Genomic DNA, 14,882 nt, shown 5'->3' on the forward strand with positions numbered 1-14,882 from the left:
TTTCGTCTCCTTTTCCTCTTCCCTGACCTTTTTTTCATTTTCAGATTCCTCTCTGTGTCTCCCGCACACGCGAATCCGCGAGCCTTTCCTCTCTTCTTTCGTCCTTCCCTTTTCCCTTCGTCTCGACGTTTAAGCATGTGTACATACATGCATGTGTACACATATACTCGCGCACACGATAGACGTCTCTTTCTTTCTTCCTTTCTTTTTCACGTGGGTCCATATTCGCACGCGCGGCCGAATCTCTGCGCGCTAACATCCTTGCATCTCCCTCGGAACCAAAGCCATCCTACCTCCTCGTCCTGTTCTTCGACTTCCTTCTGCTTCTCGTTGAACACGCTTCTTTAACCGAGCCGAACTCCGTCGCGGCGAGAAAAGCCTCGTCATGGCATCTTAACCGATCGACTCGTGCCCAACGGGCAACATTGTTGCGCGAATCAGGCCGAGGAAATAAATATTGAGATGGAGCAATATCGTGCTGTTGTGCACTTTGCTCCGTTGTATTATTATATTGTCTTTATTTTTTTAATTTATTCAGCTACAAATTATGCCTTGATAATGATACCATTAAATCTTTGGAGATTAATGTATTCAGCTGACCCACACAATCATTTAAATTATTTTTTTGCCGATATTCGAATATATTATTAAAAGTATACTAATTATTAGTAGATATAATATCTTTAATACACTGCTGTATATTTATTTCTCCATTTTGTTATATCTGTATACATATACTCTTGCAAATTTTTAATCTGTATTTAAAATAAGATTCAAAGTTCTTCGTGATATAATGAGAAAAGGATGTCATCATTGTTATGTTCGAGGAAGTTTTAATAGGATTGGATAAGTACAAGCAACAGATTGTTGCAAAGTGTGCGATGCATTTTCGCAGTATTAGCTGCTTACGTTCCTCGTCCTGTAGCGAGGAGCGGATAGGTGTTGCCACGTAAGGACAACCGCGGCTTTATGGAATTCAAGATGGCTTCCATGGTGCGTCCGACAGAGTTATAGCGACCACCATGTTAGTACTAACAAACTTTTAAGTCGGCATGAATGATCTATTAAATTACGCCACAAGATCCGGCTTGATCTCTCATTTTTTATTCCATTTTTTTTATTCCATTAATAGAGAGTGGACAATGTCAGTTTAGTATCACGATCGGACTCTGGCCTCGCAATTGAATGCGCTATTACAAACTTGTTTTACAAGCTTACGATATGGATTTTAATTGTACAATAATAATTTTTGTCCTTTGTCTCTTGTTTCGCGAGAGTTCGCGTTTTTCCTCGCGAAAGAATCATCTAAATCGCCGACTTGTTGATCGGCCCGGATCTTGAATATGCGTAGATAACGGTATGAAAACGCGGCACGTGTCCTGCGTTCATGTGCCGAAACTCACACGCGCGCAATTTTTTTTCGCTCCGAGATGACCGGCCCGGTCAGATCTCTTTTTCTACTAGGAGAAATCCGCGGTCTTCGACGCGAGACCGCTCGACGCCATATAGTATCGTATACTCCGCGTGTGAAACATCTCTCAATTATCGCTTGGTAAACCAATAAATAATGGAAAGCGAGAGCTGTCTGTTTTTATCGTTTGGTATAATTTTATGAAAAATTTCGTATTTATATTAAAGCCGCAAAGATAACAAATTGCTTAAACCGCCGCGCCGTGTGGAGAAATTTTATGAATGAATAGCCGCCTGTTTAGCCTCTTTCTCACCGTCACGTATCTCGCATAACAAGATCCGGCGGACCACCGACATGATAAACACTTTCTAATCTACACACAAGCGACATTCGAAGAAAAAGAGATACCGGGCTAATGGCTTTTCTAAACATCCCGCGGCACATATGCGAGAACTGAGATAACCATTCGTTTGTCGTTGATTTCTTTATCGAGTCGAGACAAAAATATCAGCTTTCGCGATTTTATATGTCGTGAGTTTCAGATTGGAAAATTTCCTACAGCAATTATGTGTAATTTTACTTGACAAATTTGACAATTTTTATAATGAGATTTGTCAATTTTTAATTAATATTTAATTACGCAACGTTTGTGTCTCATCTCTAACATTTTACTCGAGAGAATATTACTTTTTATCAAATTGCAAAATTTTACAGGAAGAAATAAGAAAGATATTCGATTAAACAGCTTGAATATTTTTCGCAAAAAAATTAAATAATTCTGTTATATACATTCATCTTCGATTGGAATCCAGCGTCACATCATTGATTTTTAAGACGGTCGTGTAAAAGAAAATAAGGCGGATTTCACTAGAAAAATTCCCTCTCCTGAAAACTCGTCATGGATCTACGCGCATATCGACTTACTCGCCAATACTTTCTCCCGGATCCTGAGAACTCCCCGCGCGAAGCATTCCTCGACCCGACATCCTCTATTCCCCATGAGAGAGCTCTCAACCTCCCCGTTCCTAAGGTTATCTACCCGACTTCTCCTGTACTTTCCTTCGTTCACCGTCCTTTGCTCGATCCGGCTGCTGCTTTGCGCTCGAATCTTTTGCGGCCTCGAGTTAACATGCGGTCTTGTCTGCTTCGTACGTGTCGGCACGAAAGAATGATAGCAGAGCTATCATTCTTATTATCAACAAATAAGCAAATAAGCGACGGAAAAATGTTACGGCAATATGATCATTAGGGAAAGATCGGTGCTAATTAATACGTTGCACATATCTTACTCTTGTCGAGTAACATGAAGCTTAGCGTTGTAGATAAATTAAAAGATTAATTAAACACTATAATAAGATTCATTAAAAACTCGTTACAAAGAAAATAACTATTTATCTCATATAAGATGTCTCACTTTTCTAAATAATGTTTATTCCTTTCGAGGAACACTAGAGATATAATGATTATGAATGGTACGCTAGGTCTTTCTCAATCGTTTCTGAACAATTTAACAATGAAAATAAAACTATTTGCCGTCGTCTGGTATCTTAAGTGATCGACGAAATCGGGAATCGGGAACAGCGGCGCCCTGACCGTGGAAAGCAGAAAGAACTCAGGAAGGAAAAGAAGTCCCGAACCAGCGCAGCGGCGGTATCAAGTAGTAGTGCTCGTCGAAGGGCCCGCGATAAGGTAGTGGGGTATTCAGGGAAGAAGATAACCGTACTCGTGTTACAACGGCGAGGAGAAGGAACGACGATACACGGTCAGACACACAAACACATACGTACACACACACACACACACATATATGTACACGAGACTGCGAGTATACAAGGCGAGAGGAGACGAGCGGACGAGGACGATCGTTCTCGGAACTCGGATGACCTCCCCCGATGCAACTGGCGAACAGCCGGACTCGACGGGTTAACTGTACAACCACTTATGTACCTCGACGCCGCAGGAATGCGGCGACGATGATGCCGTCGTCGCATGAAATAACGCGCGACATGTCGCGGCATGACATACCTCTCGCCGGGGACCCTCCGCTTCCCATCATCTTGTGTACGCCCACGGAGGAAAGAATCGCACCTTATACTGGATGATCGCCCTGCGCAAGAGCGCGGATCACGTCATTCATTCACCTGTACTCTGCCTCTGTCGCGCTCTCTCGCCGACGTGTCTACGTGTCGACCTCGACGTCGTGTCGCGTCGCGTCGTTCTCTCTCCTGCCATTCGCGTTGATCTATTGTTTCTTGTAAATCTCGAGCGTTTGCGGATAGACGATTCGCCGAAAGAACCTGCTCTATTGCATCTGGATCGCTCGTTTCTAAGTTTTTTTTCTACTTCGACTATCGATTCGCTCGCGTTCGAACGGTAGTTAGACATTTTTGCGAATACGCGTATTGATTCTTCGCGATACTAACGGCAACATTTTTGCACGACCGCGTTGGAGATAGGTTTCTATTAGGCTGTCGTTAAAAAATTTATTTTCTTGGCAAAAATACACTTTTAATAGATTATTATAAGCTTTTAACACTGTCAAAAAGCGAAAAAGAGAAAGAAAACGAAACGTCTTCCAAACATTATCTCATTTAGAGCTAAAATAATATACTATTTAAAAAATAAGAATTACCATATAGCATTGCGCTAGAAAACGCCAATTATTTAAAATAATAATTGCAAACTTATTTGTGGGATTAATTTATATTTCTCATTAGAGGAAGAGAAGGGAACTTATTAACTATTTGTCAGGCCACAATGTATGATTACTATAACAACGACGACTCTTAAGCCTTCCGAACGGCTTATTCTCGCTATAGCGTGCGCCTCGTCTGATGCTCATGAATATCGAATTACGGGAGCTAGATCGCGGAAGATCTTCGTTACCGCGTTCCACGTACCAGAACCGAAGGGTTTTTCTTCGTTTCAGTCGTTTCGCGCGCGCGCGCACGAGACTTTGTCCGATCCGGTCGAGCCATTCATTCGGAATAGTTAGTCTCCTCCATAAAGCCCAGTACCGTTTTCTCGCTTCTTATGGGTCTTAGAATTGGATCGTCTCCCTAACTCTTCCAACGGCGCTCTCTCTCGACCGTTTCCCGTTCTTCAATTCAACTCCGGCTATGGGATTATTGCGAGGCCTCAGGTTCTAGTTTTGTAGGAATACCATTACACCGATTCTAAGAATCTCTCATTGAAGTTGTATCGATAGGGAGAAAGAGAGAAACAGCATCTTGATAACCCCAGAGTTGGATGATAATTGATTTCGCAATTATCTTTGAAGAAAATCTAACTGTCACTCGAGAAGTGAAAAAAATGCCATCTCACCGCGACACACAGTCGAAGAAATTATTCCATGAATTTTAATATTTTTCCCATAGACCGCTGGGTGTGAAAATCGCAGTGATTATAATTACTTTAGAAATTATCGTCAGAGAAAACGCGACCTACTTTCTGCTGAAAATATGCATAATTTGACAAATATGTAAATAGCTCTTACATATGCATCTCGCGGAATTCCAATCGATTAATCGATCGATTCATCCGTGTAGTTGAAGAAAATTACGAAAAGTTCAACCTCGAGCGTTTCTCGACTTAGCTCGGAGTAGTGAATGGAAGGATTCGTCGCGAGATTGTGGCAAATCGCGGGGTCGAGAGCGTCTCTGCGCGATGATATTCCGAAGATGAGGAGAATTCCGCGACGACGACGTGCAATATGTGAGATATCCCGCCGGCGCTTGTGTGTGTTGGAGACCGTGTACGCGATCTCGTCGTTCATTCACCTGTTACGTCTCTCTTTCCCGCTGTTCCTTTCCTTTCCTCCTTCTCGCTCGCTCTCTCGCTCCCTTGCCTACCTTTCTCCCTCATTCTTCGACGTGATTCTACCATGCTATTACTTGGACCATAGATCACACTTGGCGGTCCGCGAGGTCGCGGAAAAGAGAGACAGAGATGAACCGAGGTCGAGGAAAGAGGTCTCGTGAGCTTACAGCGAAGCTAAACTCTGTGTGTGTCTCCTTTCTGTATATCGATCGTGTCACTATAATAGTATTTGTTGTTTTTCTAACGTGTCTTTTTACTCGTGAGAAGATAGATTTATCTTGATTAAATTTGAAATTAAAATCATATCTTAATTTAATTTGATAATTAATGAATTATCTTGAGAATTAGACAGTAAAATGTATGGTCGTATTAATTAATATCATTTCTATGTTTAAATGGCCTCTGGTGGATAGACACACCTCTTCTCACATACACACCCATGTATACACTTAAATATCATAATAATTCATTATTAATGTTAATGATACGGACATATTACATTGCCTCAATTTATTCGCGACCATTTCTCCGATAATTTTATGTCGCTGCCAGACGTTACAGCCTGCGTAACTGGAAGCGAAACTCGAGACTTTGTCGTTCATTGACATCTTATTTATGAGCGGCGATCCTTGGTCGAGTAAGCTTTGCCGCTCTCCGGTAAGCATGAAAGAGCGAGCGGTACACACCGGCTAGATCTAGGAAGCCTCGCGGCTCTCCGAGCGCTCTGCTCCGTTCGCGAAGATGGAAAAATCCGGGGAATGTCGAAGTCGTCGACCAGTTTCAAGAACTCACCGCTGTGTCGGTGCGATGTGTGTGTGTGTGCGCAAGTTGATTCTCGCGCGGAGCCACCTTGTCTCCTTAGTTCTTATCCTGCGATCGCGCAAAGCGCCTCTCTCTCTCTCTCTTTTCCCATTCCACGACAGAACGGCTGCTATTTTTGCATACCGCCGCCGCTCGCTGCAATCCGCCAGTGCAGCCTTGCGCTTCCATCTTACAGAATTCGCGAATGGATATTTCTTACACTCGAAGTAAGATCGATGAATCCCGCTGCAGTAATTAGCATGGAAATGTCACGAGACATGTGACATGTTTTTCATCATTTCTGGTAGAAAGATTTCTCGTGTTCCGCTATAATAAAAAAAAAATACACTTTACTTATTATTATTGTCGCTAATATTAAAAAGATCAATTCTCTTTTCCCTGATATAGAAGAGTTTGGAGTTTGTTAATATTTTACAAACTTCGTTATTTATTTGCAATGAAATTATTATTATTATTATTATTATTATCGTTTATGTTTATAATTAATGATGTAAGCTTAAAAATTCGAAATTTGAAATGTTGCAGAAATCTTGCGATCGGGATCGGAATACAGAATTTCCCGGAAGGCTTGGCGGTGTCTCTGCCCCTCCAGGCTGCCGGGATTAGTACCCTGAAGAGTTTCTGGTACGGCCAGCTTTCGGGGATGGTGGAACCTATCGCCGGTGTGCTTGGTGCAGCCGGAGTGACGCTCGCCGCACCTGCGCTACCTTATGCACTTGCCTTCGCTGCCGGTGCGATGATCTATGTCGTGATCGACGACATCATCCCGGAAGCGCATCAAAGGTATGTACCGTATAATCACCTGTCCGGGAAAACTTGAAATTGCTAAACGATTTCTATTGCGCGCTCTTTATACAATACTCAAAAAATGCAACCAACGGTTACTTTGCTCAACTCGTTCTCAAGATTACTATTATGTTCGATAAAAGTCTCTCGAAAACGCACAAGTATATAAAATCGATGGAATAATTAAGCAAAATCGCAAGTAAGTAATAAATTTATATTGAACATTTTTTCGACTGCAACTATATATTTCCAAAAGACAAGTAACGTGATAATATTCGTGAAAAATGCACGTGTTGTTTAAAAAAAAACGTAGAAGGTAGTGTTGAATACAGAAGGGTGAAGCTGGTTCGCACAGACGGTCTTGAACGCAATTCGTTCCCTTAACTGGTTCCGGCTTCTCATCCTTTCTTCTCTCCCTTCTCTTCCTTTTCCTCTCTATCTTATTTCTCTCTATCTTCTCTCTATCTTTCTTCTTCATTTTTTTAAAATACCGTTTGTACCGGAGGCACCAGTCCATGGTGCACTTGCACCCGTTTCCGTCTCACGTTTCACCCTCGGCCCATTCAGAACGAATTAGAACCCGGTCCTAGGCTCAGAGTCAGAAGGACGGAAGGCGCTTTTCCCACCGACACAATGACCCTTTATTTCGGGATTTATTCTCCCGCCAATGGAGATGCGGACCACGGATGGTCGCTCGATGGCGATCTCTCGACCATGCGCGACATTCTCCAACCCAATCGTTCCGCAGACTTCTCGCCTTACGAGTAATCTGAGCTTCTTCTCTTTCTCTCGTTATCGTTCGATATCTTTGTATATTTATCGTTCTTTGTCAGGAATATTATTTGCATTGAGCTGATTGCCGCGTATATACGCTTGCTATATAAAGAAAAAAGCTCTACTGTGCGAATAAAATCAATTTAGAGATTACGACTCGATAATAAATTATAATTCTAGTAAATTTATATTTATCTACATTTTTATATATTTTCTTTATAAGCTCTAATCTAAATTTCCATGAAATCTAGTAAATGAATTAAAAGTTAGATCCTTCTCTCTTTAATTCTTATTTATTTAATTTAATATGCTATATTATATATGTCTCATATAATAATTATTAGCGCTATACATGGCAATGAAATAGATAATGCTTTCACTTTAAGTTGTAATGTTATTGCAAACTCTATATAACTCAGAAACATTTTGTATGATCGAAAGCTACTAGAACTCAGCAAAATCGTCTCGGTGATCACGCGGAGCAACACTATACGCATAAATAATGAGAAGGAAAGATTTGTGTTGTGTATGTCCTATGAATTTCTACTTGTGTCAAGTGGACACGCACATATATATATATATATATATATATATATATATATTTATACACGGATATTAAACGCGCACACAAGCGCATACGTATCTACGATGTCCGTATTCGAGAGCGATTACGGTACAATGGCGCGTGACGGCAGTGCCGTAGTTAGCGCGCCGTCGACGAAACGGACGTGGCGAATTTCTTTCCCAGGCCCGGCGACGGTCTAGTTGAAGAAGGCGCATTGTCATTATAATTGGCTCCTTTTGTATTTCGCATGCGATCTAACCGCCCGGATACCCGAGCGCGCGCGGCCGCTCTCTTTCCCGCCTTTATTTTTCCTCTCACGTAGCGCGCGGATCCTCTGAGACTGTCGTTCTAGACTCGCTCCCTCGGGAACTCTCCGGGTGGCCGGAAAACGCAAAAGTGAAAACAGATCGCTCTTTCGCGTCCGTTCCTCGTCTTTCCTCGTTTCCTTCGCGGAAACCGTTGCTCGACCTCCGCGAAGGAAGAGTTCTCCGCGCAAGAGAGAGAACAGTCCTTCTCCGAGGAAGAAAGTTCTCTCGTTTCATCTCGAATTGCATTTGCATAGATTGCACGCAATCCAACTTTGCTTTTCGCTTAACGCTAACGCAATCAATATTTTCGCATCAATATCTTCGAAATTCTAATGACGATCACATTCGAAGAGTATATTTATAACCGAGTCCTTTTAGAAATGAAAATTTCCCCTTTATACGCGGACGCGCGTAAAAATATGTGTATTATTAACAAGTCCTCGTTTCTCCTCAAGAAACGATGAATACATTTCTAAAGTGCCATAAGTGCCCAACTCGCAATTTGTAATATTTGTATTGCCATCGTACTACCAGAGTCATACTTGTCAAACTACTTGCTTTATTTAAAAAGAAAGTATTAAAAATTATGGGTTAAACAATCTACGCACACCATCGACATCACTCGCTGGGTATTAGTTGTTGATCAGAAAAAGGATTTTCTTCGTGTCCACATCACGTGTAAGAATTACGAGACGGAGGAAAAGTGTTGTTGCTGTATCGAGAAATTACATTCGCGTTTAATTAATCAAAACTGGGCCGTGCATGCAATATATTGTAATGACAATCCAAGTCGGAAAGAAATAGTATGAATATATTTTGGAATTTTCTCGAGACTCTGGTACTTTCGCGGAACGAGAAGAACCGGTAAAAATCAGCGCAGCTCGGCTTGGTTCGACTCGGCGCGTTTCGTGGAACGGTCGCCCCTCGTGCAATTTGCATTTTCCTCTGCTCGGCGAAAAGGAACGCCTGCTTCATCGCCCATGATACTTGTGTTCCGCGTTCGACGCGATCTGATCTTTACGATAGGGATATTTAAATTTATCTCCTTATCGAAAACTTTCACTTATCCGCAGATTATCCGAATAATTAGCTGACATTTCCTCCGGCGACTATGCAGTTTCGATTGTAAGCAGAGCTCGAAATTAATAAAAAATTGATGTGATTTAATATTATATAATGTTCGATAATGAATTTAAATTACAACTACGTGTGTCAAGAGAGTTTTTGGAGACCCGAGAAATGAAATGAATATTTCACGAATATCGGATTCCATTCGAATCCTGAATACACAATTGAGATAAATTGAATCGAGGATCGATTTTTATTCAGCGGATGTAAAACGTCACTTTATACGAGGGCCCAGTTTTGTAGCAGACGACGACGACGACGACGACGACGATGACAAGGACGAAATCGGGGATCGACATTGTTATCCCGGCTACTATTGCGCGATGTGTGAGACACGATAATGACCAATAAAAATACAAATTTTCTGAGGCACACCGAAAAGAGGTACTTACCGCGCGGATATGATTGATGTGGTAGAACGCCCACCGAAATACAACGACGCGTTTCGCCGGCCGTTAAAATTGATGGCCGTATATAATTTACGAAATCAACAAGCCGTGACGCGTGCAATACTGGGGTATATACGCGCGGCACGAGTGTGTGCTTTGTATGTGCTTAATCCCTACTTACTTGCCGCGAAAACCCTTTTATTTCTCGCCATCCTGGGCCTCTCTTTCTCCCAGGTCGTTGCCACGGGGCCGTAGGCAGCGAGACGACGAGGATAGTGGTGGGCGACGGCGCCAGTGCCGCCTTTTTAATTCCCCGTACCCTCGTCCCCCGTTCGTACCCTTCCGTATCCTTCGTCCATCGCGTCCTTCGATTTTTACGTTCGATCCGCCGGTTGTGCTAATTAAAATTCTCCCGCTCCTTCTCCTTCCGCGTATAAATCACGCCTGTACCGCGAGTTGTTGCGCAAGACAGATCAAGTGCGACGAAAATCCAGAAGACCGTTTGAGACCAAAGAGAGTTTGAAGGATACTCAGGTATGTCTTTGGATAATAAAAAAAAATAGAAAAAGAGACTTTTCGAGTACGAAATTGCACGTGCGAATAAGATCGTAGAGAAGAGAAAATGTTTGACGTTTCACTGACTGTAATCGACACAGTCGTAAGGACCTCGAGGATTCTCTGCGCGATCTTAATGCGAATACGTCGCGTATATTTTCTGTTTACAGCGGAAACGGCAAACTCGCCAGTTGGGCAGCCATCGTCGGTTTCCTGGTGATGATGTCTTTAGACGTTGGCCTAGGTTAAGGACGTCGTCCACAAAGTAGTCGCGTTCACAAAAGCACAGTCCAATGCTTTTGCGAACGTGTAAAAATTATGTGTGGTAACAAGTGTTTACAGTCGTGGAGACATGTTTCCTAGACTCGCGGTATTTCATCGGACAATAGCATGTTTTTTCGAAAGAGGCAAAAATTAAGTGCTGCAATGTTTCTTGACCTATCTTTTTTTTATTCGCTGGAGCACTCTCTTGCATCCTTAAAGACTCAGGAGAATTGAATAGTAGTGAAATAGAAAATATTGCCAATCGATACGTATTTCCACAATTCCTAACGTATTCATTGAAATACAGACTTTAACGTAAGAAATTATTATATTGCTAAACACACTTTTTATCACGCGGTAATGATTGCATTTCCATTATCGTTACCACACAAATACTTGTGTGACGACCATTTTATTATATTTATAACATCAGAAACCGAATTTACCGAATATCATTAAATGTATACTCGACTAGGTTCAATTTCGATAAAATATTGATTAAGACGGAAATATTAGATTGCGTTTTAATCTTGATTTGCTCGTTGTGATTCGATGTTCGATTAATGTGGTGGTAAAAGTTGAGTTGTTCAAAGTACATTTTCTCAAAGCGGAATATTTCCTGCTTCTCTAAAATGCATTTCTCTCTGAAAACGTCTTCCCTGTATCTAGTCTTCAGCGATTGCAAAACTCAAGTAAAATCGAAGACACAATAGTTGGCGGACTTAAAATCGAACATCGAGCTCAATGTCTTTCAGGATTCACCGAAATAATTGCAAGATCGATGCAATTGCGAAAAATAACTATCAGTAGGTAAAGCAATTGAAAAAATGCACAGCGTTGAGAACTGTCGAAAAAAATTAATTTTCTCAAAATATTTCTTTTATCGAGAATATAATAATGAACATCTCGCAAAGATATACGAATGAATATTAATTTCTTATTTAAACAGATTTATGTATATAAATATTATCTTACAATTGTCAATTGACAGGATTAATTAAAGCATTAATGGAAATTGTTTATCGATTTCCTATATAATGCAATCTATTATTATTGTGTTGTTTTTTGATGTCTCATTATATAATATTGCACTTTAGTTTTTTCATTATATTGTGCTATTAAATGGAACCGTAATATTTGTTGTGCAATATATTTTTAAAGATTAATAATGTGTCCATCGATATTATTCATTGCTCCAATAATACAAGCATGTTAGTCTTCAATCTCACATGCTTGTATTATTACTCGGTCAAATTCCGAATGCTATTAATATTATGAGATTTTGATTGCAGTTTTTTCTCTAATCAATGAATAAAATTCGCTGCAATCGTCTATTCTATTATATACTTTCGCGATTCTTAATTATAATTTATAGAATTAAATGAACTTTATGAAAGACTTATTATTGTCATATCTTTCTTTTTAACAAAAGTCTTTCTGGAAAAAGTATGAATTTCGTAATATTTTTCGTGAACACGATACACACGTACGCAATCATTAACTACATTTCTCATACCTGGAAGGTACAAACCTTTACGCATATTTATTGCGTTACAATGTGCTCTTTCTAATTATACAGCACGCACAGTGCAATTTTATTATAATGACATGGCGTTTACCCTGTAACAACGAGGTTGCTCCCATTGACATAAAAATAGGCCACCTCGCGAAATTGGATAGACGCCTATTATGTTCTCCCCTTTCTTAATACATTTTTTCAACTTTCAAAACATTCTTTATTTTTCTTTATTTTTAGTAACGATATTTACTTTTAATACAAGACATGTATTATGCACTGATAGCATAGAACGTGATTTCATGTTTTAAAAGTACGAATATTGTAAATATGTACGTTATATCGATTTAAAATTTCCTTTTATTTATCCTTAATATAGAACGTTGATGTTTCTTATTCTAAAAATATATAGGTTTTCTCTTACACAGTATATATAATATTTATTTTTAATATGTGATACGAGTACATAATATTCTCTTTTTATTAAAACGATCGACACACAAGCCGGTATTCGAGATCGATATCTCACGCATATATTCTCGTAATAATTGAAAAATATATAATAGATTAATCACTAGATGTCTGGTTCTCGACGCTGTACATTTATATAAGATATAAAGACTATATTTTGATACACTGTCAATAGAACTAAAGTATTAGGAATATACGAGTGTGCCAACACTCACGTATGTATAAAAGAAGTCGTGACGTAAAAAGACAAGGTGAAACTTTGATGTGTACTCTCAGTCAAATTAATAGCGAAGCTTTTTGACGCAGTCAGAAATTGATCCCAAACCATGAGAAGCAATATACTTGCCAATTAATATCGGTGCTCCGGTATGATAATTAATTTAGTTTTTCTTAATTACGCACTTTGATTGGGGATCAATTTTTGATTGGCAATTTTTTCCACGCTGTCGCTATTATATGCGCAATGTTACATCTTGTTTCTTTTTATCGTGCTTATATAGAATTATAATTCTCGAATAACTATAGTTTTGTTAGATAGATCGTCTGGTTTCGTGGACATCGAGAAGCATCTCTCGCATGATAATTTTTACTAATGTCGAGATTTGACAAGGACTGTCATCTTCAGCATGGAATTAATCTCAGTATTATTTGTATAATACTGATATTTCCATGACTGACATTTTATAAGATCACGATTGTCAATTTCGAAGTCAATTGGGCTTCTTACTAAACAATTTTTTTGTTATTGCATGAATATTATTATGGCGGATTTTCTCGAGGATCCGCGATCCGGATAATCGGTTCCATCATTAGCATTCAAAGAGCACACGGCGTACCACCGACACTCGGTTTATATTAAACCAGTGCGAGCAAGCATCAGCCAAAGCTTCGATGATAGAAGCGAGGGTCGATCAACGTTGACGGCACAACATCACGTTGACGATTACGACATATGCGCGAGCGATGCTTTAGCAAAATATATCCTCCGTAATTAATGAGGTAATTAATTACGTGGATCATGTGATTATATCATATTGTACTTTAGACATAGTTAGTACAGTCAATTGTAAAATTTGTGCAGATATATTTCAGGTAAATTGCTAAAATTTACGCCTGCCTGCTGCTTTATTAATTTGGCGATTAGTACTTGATTGCAAGGAATCTATATATCAGCAAAAACGATAACGAATTAATTAAAAGACCTTAATCATGAATATTTTATATTGGATATGGAATTGCGTTGGCACACCGCGCGTAACGAATTCTCTCTTCAGTTTTATAACTGTAAACTACATTATGAATCTTTTTCAATTAAATTACGTGCCTTCGTAACTTAATTAGTATTATTCGTTTAAATAGGAGTGTTAAGTATTCGGAGAATTGATAAGGCGACGATATAATTATTGTTATATAAACTACTTGTTATTTCGTCATTAAATTGATAATTCGTCCCGAAATCTTTACACCTCGCATATTCAAGACATATTCATCGCGAATTCAACGTTGCGATGTAATGGTTTACAAAGGTATGCAATAAAAATAATACATTAAAATATACGTATACATATAGCATATATGTATAAAACAATTACTCCAGTTACTTTTCCTTCAAATTAGCCTGTGAATTAACTGTAACCAATAATGTTAAAAATGTGTATTCCGTAACAATCCCGTTCCTCTTACTTTACTACCTGAGACAACAGAGTAGAATTTTTTATATAGATACATTGTTATATATTTCTCTTTCTATACATAATATTTTATTTTAATGTATTATATTAATGCTATAGCGATTGTGTTTTCATGTTTCTAAGTGCTAAAGATTTTGCAATAACATTTTTCGGTAAAAATAGAAAACTAATTTCAATAGATGATAGATGGTATTACACTAGGAAAGAACACACTTGTCGTATGCATCGACGGTAAGTTCTCTCCTTGACTCTCAGACACGGTAAAGTGTCGGTGCAGCTCGGCGCGGCTCGGCTCGGCTCGGCGCGGTGCATCTCTCAGACGCTCTTCGCGTCTCTCATCAGAGTTGCATAACCCAAGGAGAACCGAGACATGAATGGAGCCG

The 14,882-nt window shown here is 39.6% G+C and overlaps 1 protein-coding gene across 2 annotated transcripts in view; it reads left to right on the forward strand.

The window, feature by feature from the left end:
• Nucleotides 1–14,399, forward strand: part of Zip48C (Zinc/iron regulated transporter-related protein 48C) — a 32,815-nt gene extending 18,416 nt beyond the window's left edge. For both annotated transcript variants that reach the window (XM_029314452.2, XM_085481234.1), the window contains exons 5-6: nt 6,578–6,835; nt 10,728–14,399. In XM_029314452.2, the coding sequence (XP_029170285.2) occupies nt 6,578–6,835; nt 10,728–10,806 (337 nt within the window). In that variant the 3' untranslated portion in view covers nt 10,807–14,399. The remainder of the gene's footprint in view (nt 1–6,577; nt 6,836–10,727) is intronic.
• Nucleotides 14,400–14,882: the final 483 nt, after the last annotated feature.

Source organism: Nylanderia fulva, unplaced genomic scaffold, assembly GCF_048542155.1.
Source record: "Nylanderia fulva isolate GAGA-0341 unplaced genomic scaffold, ASM4854215v1 Scaffold1, whole genome shotgun sequence".
Taxonomy (NCBI): Eukaryota; Metazoa; Arthropoda; class Insecta; order Hymenoptera; family Formicidae; genus Nylanderia; species Nylanderia fulva.